The sequence below is a fragment of the Macrobrachium nipponense genome, chromosome 22 (genome assembly GCF_015104395.2).
Source record: "Macrobrachium nipponense isolate FS-2020 chromosome 22, ASM1510439v2, whole genome shotgun sequence".
Classification (NCBI taxonomy): Eukaryota; Metazoa; Arthropoda; class Malacostraca; order Decapoda; family Palaemonidae; genus Macrobrachium; species Macrobrachium nipponense.
Genome location: NC_087213.1, coordinates 63306904 through 63317264, shown reverse-complemented (window position 1 = coordinate 63317264; position 10361 = coordinate 63306904). Strand labels below are relative to the sequence as shown.

General features: G+C 37.3%; 1 protein-coding gene across 1 annotated transcript; it reads left to right on the top strand.

Moving 5' to 3' along the window:
- The first annotated feature begins 5129 nt into the window (after positions 1-5129).
- On the top strand, positions 5130-7452 carry LOC135198751 (protein qua-1-like). The gene is made up of 2 exons (XM_064226607.1): positions 5130-5309; positions 5498-7452. Exons 1-2 carry the CDS (start codon positions 5288-5290, stop codon positions 7084-7086), a joined length of 1611 nt encoding a protein of 536 aa, XP_064082677.1. The 5' UTR covers positions 5130-5287; the 3' UTR covers positions 7087-7452.
- The last annotated feature ends 2909 nt before the right edge of the window (positions 7453-10361 follow it).

Here is a 10361-nt window from a genome sequence, read left to right as displayed (position 1 = left end):
TGCACTTTTCGTAACAATTCAAAATTCCTTAAAGCAAAAAAAAAATAATTAGCATTCTAAAATTTGTCACTAGCTAATATAGCATGTAACCAATTAAAACCATTCAACAAAACTGATCAAAGCTGAACAATAACAATTCATTCATTAAAAGTTAACAAAACATATAACATGAATACAAAAAAATATTAAGGAAAACGGATCACATTACACAGCAAAACTCTTCCGAAACTTCAGCGTTTTGCCCGACAGCCCTTTTTGCCAGAAGGGTGCCCCTGAACTGACCCGATTCCCGCCGGGTCAAAATGTATCTTCGCGTCACGCTTCCATCTCTTGACATCGACCTCAGTCATGAAGATCTTCGGTGTCGCCGTCGTGTGTCTTTACGCAAAAAATTGTAAAAGACGCCACGAACGAACGAATTTCCATACGAAAGAACCGACTGCAGCAGTCGTGACACGAAGGCCCTTTCAGAGGTAAAATGAAATCCTAATGGAGTGGTAGTTATTTTGTTCAACAAGACATACACTGGGCAGAGAATAAGATGGGAGGGCGTAGAAAGAGACGTGAAATCACAGGGCGTAGGACGCGCAGATATCCAAGACAGAATTCTAAGATATTAAGTAGATTAGTTCATTTAATTCTGGATTACAAGACATGAAACTGAAACTGACAAATTATAAATATAAAAGTTGAGTATTAACAGAAACATATTTTCATTATTGTTTGTATGGTGTTTTTACTTTGCATGGAACCAGTGGTTATTCAGCGACGGGACCAACGGCTTTACGTGACTTCCGAACCACGCCGAGAGTGAACTTCTATCACCAGAAATGCAAATCTCTGACTCCTCAATGGAATGCCCGAGAATTGAACTCGCGGCCACAGAGGCCAAGGCCATACCGACCACGCCACTGGGGTGCTATATTTTTATTATTGCATTTACATGTATTTTTAATATTTCTTTATGAGGATCAGACGTCACAACATTATCAGACTAGTTATAAAAAGGTTAATAGAGTGATTATTCAGGGAACTTGCGGGTCGTGTCAAAGATATGAATGGCAAGTCCCTGTAGTTATGGGATTAAGTTCCTGAGAAGAAGAAGAAGAAGAAGAAGAAGAAGAAAAAGAAGAAGAAGAAGAAGAAGAAGAAGAAGAAGAAATGTGATAGATAGTTAAAATCTATGCCAAATTTCCTCCCCGCGATCAGATAGTCCTACAAAGGAGCTTTCAAAGATAAAAGGAATTTCAGTTTCCGTAATATGAATTAAAAGCCTGTAGTGGTCGTTTTGCCAAACAGGTTTAAACTGGACCCTTTAATTTAAAAATTTCAATACACTTGAGGTCGCTCATCATGGCAGACAACAACATTTCTATAGTAAGAGAGACATAACTGGCTAATTTGAAACAGACGCTTCTACTTCATAGTTTACTTTAGAGGCAAGTGAAAAACATTTGAAATAACCTGCAAAGAGAGAGAAAACAATTGATTTCAGTGTTATTTGAATTCGATAAGAAAATAGAGAGAATAAAGGTGACCCCAATCCATTTGATTCTCACAAAAGCGTTCCCTAAATCCTGTATTCACAAAATCAATCTATATAATGCATATATAAATATAAACATATGTGTATATATACAGATATATGTATATATATTCATATGTAGATTTGTATATATATATATATATATATATATATATATATACACACACACGTATATGCATATATATATATATATATATATATACATATATATATATATATATATATATCTATATATATAATATATATATATATTATATATATAACGCACAATTCACCAATAAGCTCAATTCATTTCGGGAGTGGTTCCATGCGTAAACGCTCTACTTCTCAGCAAGCACTTTCGAATAAGGTTGCTAGCCACATGTGTTAGTTAGATGAACGTTGTAAAAGAAATGTTAATATACTCTTGTTACATCAATAACTGACAGAAGAGCATAACGCAGAAGCACCGTAAATAATAAGCGTATAGTTTATTATAAGGTATCAGTCATGGTTATTGTGAGCCACCTGAAAGACCTTGACAAAACTGATGGATTTAAAGGTTTTGCTTCAAAAACTCCTAAGGAGAAATATTCTTCAAAACCTCCTAAGGAGAAATACTCTAAATGCAACAGGCCTAAAGACTGCTTAGGATCTTTTACGAGCCTCATACTTTATCACAGGTCTTCCTAATAATAGGCCGCACAAGTCCCACCCGGGATTGTCTGAGCTTGCGTAAATGACACTACGCGTATAAAGCCCTATTTTGTTTTAAAAATTTTCAATTTCAATTTTAAATATCCTCCAAGATCCCTGGAATAAATACCAATTTTACCTCGCATTAGGAAAAGGGGGGAGGCAGAGGTTTGGTTGAGGAGGGGGTTTTCATCAGAAATGTGCTTACCAGCAAAATCACTCTTCAGAAAATCAAGAGGCCGCAATCATAGCATCGTCATCGGTGAATTGATTGATTGACTATAGAATATAGGCCAAAGGCCAGGCACTGGGACCAATGAGGTCATTGAGCGCTGAAATGGAAAGTAAAAGTTTGAAAGTTGCAACAGGAGGAAGACCTCACAGTTGCACTATGAATCAACTGCTCGGAGAGGGTGGAAAGTCAGATGGAAAAAAGGGGATATGAACGGAGGAACAGTAAACGGAACAAAAGGGGTTGCAGCTAGTGGCCGAAGGGACGCCACAAAGAAATTTAAGTAATGCCTGCAGTGCACCGCATGAGGTGCCAACGGTAAAACAATGATTACTGGTCTTCATCCAGATACATATATAAACTGTCTTCTATAAATATACACTTTTTCCACTGAAATAACCAAAACTGTCAGAATAACAATGGCATACAGAACACGAATAACTGACAAGATGTTTCTTTGGAAAATGATTTATAGCTACAACAAAACATGAACTATAATTATTTTGCCTCCGACCAAGAAAATACACTTCGCAAGAACTTCTTATTTTAAGTAAGAAAAAAAAAAAAGGATATAGAAACGTATTGAACACAATTTTAAAATCATGATCATATGCTCCCCTAAAAAGAAAATTTTTTAATTTCACTGGCTTGAGAGAGAGAGAGAGAGAGAGAGAGAGAGAGAGAGAGAGAGAGAGAGAGAGAGAGTAGAAGAAAGGCTCCTGGATTTTAAGCATTTCATGATTTTGATTTTGCTAGCTAAAGCAAATTGACTTATTAGCAATTACTCTCAAGAAGATTGGCGCTGACGTTTCCTATCTAAAATAGATTTGTCACATCTAAATAGGCAACATTACACATCGCTTGTTGATATGAACACAACTGGTTTATCATGACACCACTCAAGAATTCGAAACTTTTCTAATATTTTACTTAATGAAATCGTGGGTACAATATTAAATTAACGATAGCTATATTAATAAAAAGGAAATAATGATAAATGAAAAGTTGAATAGCATTTCTTATTCCTAATAATACAAACCCCGCCAATGAAAAGGTTTCATTATTTATTACCGCCATAGAAAAGTAGTCTAAAGCTATCCAAAATGCAAGAAAATAAACATAAACAAATAATGAAAAACTATCGCCAATTCCATAAAAAAATAAGAATCCACTGCCATATCTGACAGTGTAAATAAATTCGTGTAATAAAGATAATAATACAGTTAAGATAATAATATAACTCATATTAAAGCAAACAATAATTAAGCACCTCATTTTGAGACCCGTAGCCACAAGAGTCGACCAATACAAGCGATAAAAAGCGTCAAAAAGAGTATCAGGATTACATAATGCTTAATCAGACATATAAGATGAAAGGAAACTCACACTAAATAAAAAAATTGTAAATAATAAGCCTTCCATATAAGGAAGAAAAAAAAGGACCTACACAATAATAAATAGAAAGAAAAAAAAGAGGACAGAATATTACGAATAAAAATAATGTGTATATTTACTGAACTGCAAAGGTTCGATAAAATAATGCGAAATATACTAAAACTCAGGAGAGAGAGAGAGAGAGAGAGAGAGAGAGAGAGAGAGAGAGAGAGAGAGAGAGAGAGAGAGATCCTTCCTATAATATAATGTATATGCTTTTTAGACCTCTTTCTAATAAAGAGTAAGAGTTCATCAGCACTTTTGTCTTTCCAAATCGAATTTTCTTTCCACCCTTACCATTCGAAAACTGGAATTAGTTTTACAAATACAAAACAATTAAGGTCATAACAGCCAGAGCTCTGTCATCCGGAAAAGCCGCTATGAATACCCACAAAGTACTGAGGCTTTGGAGGAAGTCTTTGACATTGTACATAAAAAATAAATGAAATTAAATACAAAAGTGAAACTCAGCAGAATGGGTAATACAAAGCTCTAAAAATAATACTTGACACATTTATGTTGGGTGTATCATGACGCTTATTACCCTAGGGACTTTCTTATTAAATACTCACAATTACCATTAAGACAAAGTAATTTTTAAAATTTTGATTCAATAACATTAATGGAGTTAAGAGAAAGATAGTAACTATTATAATCACAGACCTTTATTTACTTCTTTTATAGTTATGACTATAAACTATTACCTTAAACTGAAATAATCCGTTTCTAATTTGGTCTTTGTGTGTGATACAAATTATAAGATGAATAATTTCGTTAAAAGCTATGACCCAAGCTTTCCATTTTATTCCTATGCTACTCGGGTATAGTTATGTGAAAACACATACATTCAAATATCTGTGTACATGGATAAATCACTGTATGTATATAAAAATTGACGTAATTAAAAACTAGTCAATAAAGCATGGAGAGAAACAAAACACAAAGCAAATACGAGTTCGTCCACTTAACTACTGCTTTCACGAAAGTCAACAGACCTCACAAACCATTAGGCTCAGCCGTCGAGGAAAACCAATCGTGACATCATCTACTCCGGTCGAGACCGTCTGGAAGTGATGACTCGGAGCGTAATGACTGCAATCCAATGACGGCCTTCCGAAACTGGGTCACGTGAATGGAGGCGTAGCAGCTCGGGAGGGCTCACGAAAAGGTGCTAAAGGAGAATGAAAGTGGGAGGGGCTTGTAGGGAGGGGATGGCTTCTTCCAGAATGGCGCGTAGTATATATATCGAGTCTCCCTCTTCTTCCAGCATCGTCTTCCGAGTTTCATCTTCTTATCAACGTCTGAGTCTTCCCTCATACTCAAGAGAACGAACGACCCGAGCTCTTCTCGAAGGTTCTATCTATCCTATCGTTTTTCATCTACCCTTCTTTTCTACCGAAATGAAGGCAACAGTACTTCTGGGTAAGTGCAGTTTCATCGTCATTATACAACTCTAGTGTGTTTTATGGCAAAGTTCTCATATTCCTAAAGCGAGAGCCTCGTGTTGCAAAAATAGTGGTTTTAATTCAGAGAACGAGATTCCAGTCTGTTTTATTTACTGAACATCAATCATTAAACGGATCATGATGGAAATTAATTGCTATTTTCAGCCCTTTTCGGAGTGGCCCTGGCACAAAACTTCCCTTCTAGCACTTACGGTGCTCCAAACGGAGGTTTTTCGAATGGATTTGGTGGCTCTAACGGGGCTCCAAGCAATGGTTATGGAGCTCCTCCAAGCACAGCATATGGTGCACCTAATGGCGGCTACGGGGTTGATGCTGAAATCGCTGCCCTCGGGGAGAACATCCCTGGTGGTGGCATTCCTGGAGAGGACTACCCAATCTTAGCATCCGTCCCTGAGACCGGATTCTCCTGCGATGCCCAAAGTGTCCCTGGATACTACGCCGATACAGCCCCTGAGGCTGGCTGCCAGGTCTTCCACATCTGCCAGGACAGGCCCAATGGACGCCGTCAGCAGGACTCCTTCCTCTGCCCCAACGGCACCATCTTCAACCAACAGTACCTCGTCTGTGACTGGTGGTACAACTTTGATTGCTCGACTGCTGAAGATTTCTACTCTGTCAATGAACTTATTGGAGCAGAACCCAACGCTGGATATGGGTATAGCAATGGCAATGGAAATGGCAATGGAAATGGTAACAGCGGAAATGGATACAGCAACGGTAATGGTAATGGAAAGAACGGATATAGCAATGGTAACGGAAATGGCAATGGAAGGAATGGATACAGCAATGGTAATGGAAATGGTAATGGCAGAAATGGATACAGCAATGGCAATGGCAATGGCAATGGCAACGCCAATGGAAGGAATGGATACACCAATGGCAATGGTAATGGCAATGGAAGGAATGGCTACAGCAATGGTAATGGAAACGGTAATGGCAGAAATGGATACAGCAATGGTAATGCTAACACCAATGGTAATGGAAGGAATGGATATAGCAATGGCAATGGAAATGGAAATGGAAGGAATGGCAATGGCAATGGAAATGGAAGGAATGGCTACAGCAATGGCAATGGAAATGGCAATGGAGGGAATGGATACACCAATGGCAATGGAAATGGCAATGGAAGGAATGGGTACAGCAATGGCAATGGAAATGGCAATGGCAGAAATGGTAATGGAAATGGCAATGGCTACACCAATGGAAACGGTAATGGCAATGGTAATGGTTATCGCAATGGAAACGGCAATGGAAATGGCAATGGCAGAAATGGTAATGGAAATGGCAATGGCTACACCAATGGAAATGGTAATGGCAATGGCAATGGTTATCGCAACGGAAACGGCAATGGAAATGGAAATGGTAATGGAAATGGCAATGGCAATGGTTACAGCAACGGAAACGGCAACGGAAATGGCAATGGTTACACCAACGGAAACGGCAACGGAAATGGTAATGGCTACAGCAATGGCAATGGAAATGGCAATGGCAATGGATACAGCAACGGAAACGGCAACGGAAATGGCAATGGTTACACCAACGGAAACGGCAACGGAAATGGTAATGGCTATAGCAACGGCAATGGAAATGGCAATGGCAATGGATACAGCAACGGAAACGGCAATGGCAATGGCGCAACCTCCCTCTCCCAGACCTACGGCGCCCCAGCTGCTCCTTCAGAATCCTACGGTGCCCCACCCGTCGTTTCAGACTCCTATGGTGCCCCTTTTTGAAAAGGCTGCCCTCTTCTACCTACTTCCTTCCCCACTGAATGTTGCCTTTTCTAGACTCAGATGTTTGACGCAATCACCTTTTTAGATGCTGCAACATTTTCTCAGCTGAATACTTTCTAGATCATTCCTCGCTTCTGCAAATCCTTTCTGCTATCAAGCTGCCTCAGGAAGCACTATAATCCTTCCACCTAAAAGTTCCTCTTCATTAACTTATTGTTATTATTTATGTATTGTCTCTCTCATCTTTTCTTTACTGTTTGTCTTTCATAGAACTAGACGACTTTGTATGTTGCTGGAAGACGAAAACGACTATAATTAAGTAGAACTTTAACGATTTTTCCTTGTGGATCATTACGAATAAAGATATTTATACGAAAAAATTTAGTTTCCTTGCTAACTGGGCTGATATGCTGATTTGATATGGAAATCCAAAGCAACGTAATAAAAGTACTGCAATATAATACAGTAAATAGTGAAAGAGTATTCAAATTACATAACAAATATATATATTATAATATATAATATTATATTATATACCAATAGATATATATAATATATAGATATATTATATATAATATTATAATAATATATATATTATTATTTTATAAATTTTCCACATTAAGACCTTTCCTTAAGCGTGGGTAGAAATATAACGGCAAATGAATCACGTTTTAAATAAATAGCTTATGTCAGTCTGATAACAATTATTTGAAGAGGGATTGTTTTAGAAGCCTGAAGGCTTGACTGAAAGAACTTTTCAGATGAATAAAGTCTTGACTGAAGGAATAGGAAAGGGACATAATGAAGGCCCGACGGAAGTATTCTTCTACTATTTAAAAGCAAGTACTCAACTAGAAATATTCTTGTGTAAATTTTCTACCTATACCTAAAATTAATCCTGCCATGTTTCTTCTAATTCATAAATTAACAACGAAAAATGGGACACCAGTTGAAACAATAGCAACAGGAACAAGTGATGTAAACATCTAAACACAAAGACGAAGAAATGAAATGAATACGATAAATGCAGGCGAGATAAAAATGACAAATCACAAAATATGAAAACGTCACAATGAACAGAAGAGAGTTATGGGAATACGGAAAGGAAATATTGTGACTCAATAAAAATAAAAAAAAGAGAGAAAAATTCAAAACATGACAATGGGGAAACGGAAAAATCTCAAAATACAAAAATTAATAAAAGGGACACGGTAGATCAGCTCTCACATTGAAAAAAATAAATAGAGCTGAGTATTAATGGCATACTTTGGCACTACACAAAACCTAGAGAGAGAGAGAGAGAGAGAGAGAGAGAGAGAGAGAGAGTGAGAGAGAGAAACCGCAAATACGGTATTTGCAATCTTCTTAATGCCAGTGTTGCTCAAACGCGGACTTCTTTTCTTCACAATACAAAAGAGAGCGTGATGAACGGAACACTCATTCAAATGCGTGAGCGCAGAGAGAGAGAGAGAGAGAGAGAGAGAGAGAGAGAGAGAGAGAGAGAGAGAGAGATTTATATTTCACTTATGGCTGAGGCAAGAGTAATGTATCAAAATGGTTACGTCTCACTAATTTGTGCACATGAGAGTAAACTATGACACTTTAAACTATGAAACTTTATAGGAATATATATCATACTGTAATGGGCGTCTTGTCCGTCTGTCTGTCTGTCTGTTATTCAATCAAGCTAAACGGTATTATTCCCCCAGTGCGGAAAAAAGGACTAAGCAACGAAAAATCAATACAGAAAAATCAAGTCTCCAAATCAGATAATATAGATACAATCAGGTAACGAGTGGCAGAACTTTCAACAACCCAAGATTTTTCAGTCTGTGATTAACAATTTGTAGATACGATTTTCAAACAAGCCAGCTTATAGGCTGACAATCATTTGAGTTCGTGACAAACCAGAAAGACTCTTTAGTTAAAATGTCAAATACAATATTCCAGCATAAAATGAGAGTGCACTGATTTATTACCGGTGAATGTATCCAACCGAATGCAATACCTTCAACTGAAGGGGCTCTACAATGATAATCAAAGTAACGTTATCAGATATCACCGTGATTTCTTGGTATATTATGTTAAAACGCTGAATAGATGTAAAACCAACGACTCTAATCTACATAGTAAATTCAAGGAGGCTAAAAGGTAATTACAAGGTGTGTTAGGCTTTCTCAGCTCAATTTGGAGAGAAGCTCTAGTTCAACAAAACAAGTTAAAAATAACGCTTCGCAAGACCAACTTCTCAGGCACTTGAAGAACGCAGACCGCCTGCTTTTCAAGGATTATGGGTTCTGGCCATCAGCTCTGCTTAAATCGCGCTTTTGCGCCTTTAAGGGAAGCTGGAAGTTGTTCTTGCATAAATTACTCTCTGAAGATAAGTTTGCCTTAATATATTACCGTTCAATTCCAGAACAAACTGATGATCTGTAGCATAATGAACAAGTTTACCACCGGGCTGGCTAGACGGCGCAACTTTGAAAGGAGTCGTCATAAATCTCACACGCGAGTTCTCCAAAAACGGGCGAGCGACTTGAACAAGAGCAGTACTCTCTTCGGGAGACAGGTCTCATCAGTTTCAATTTGCTGCGGCTGCGTGACCTCCGCCATGTAAAGGCAATGCGTTAATGAACCGGAGAACGACCATGGAACTTCATGGCAATTTGCTGAAACGTTTCTCTAACGTTTGCGGTTTCTTATGAAATTACTTCTTAGTTCAAGGAAGAGTCCTCGTCTTATTACTTTAAGAGTTATTATTCTAATTCGTGTTCATTCTATCACACGACATTACCTCCCTTCCTTCAGTAAATCATACATATGAGCACTCAATTAGTAAAATAAATAGTACGCGGGTTTACCTTGATTTTACGAATAATTTGGTGGTTTGCGTCTCATCTGAAGTCAGTCTTTGGTCATAAAACAAACGTTTCAACTCCTAAAGCATGAATTAAAGAAATGGTCGAAATAACGATGAGAATACCTTATTTAATCAACTGTTTATCAGCCAACATTCATATGTGCACATCTGCAGAAACATGTATCTCTGCAATATACTACAAGCTCTCTCTCTCTCTTTCTATATATATATATATATATATATATATATATATATATATATATATATATATATATATATATATATATATATATATACCTTTAGACAGCATCTTTCATTTGCAACCTTTCTGCTTACGGAAAAAAATGTAAAATCCCATACCACCTTCATTGCAATATTCCAAAACTTTACTAATAAAAAAACCATCCAATTTTTA

Coding starts and splice junctions, on each gene's coding strand:
- LOC135198751 (XM_064226607.1), top strand. CDS start 5,288: ATGAAGGCAACAGTACTTCTGG. Junction 5,310..5,497: donor GAAGGCAACAGTACTTCTGG/GTAAGTGCAGTT, acceptor TGCTATTTTCAG/CCCTTTTCGGAGTGGCCCTG.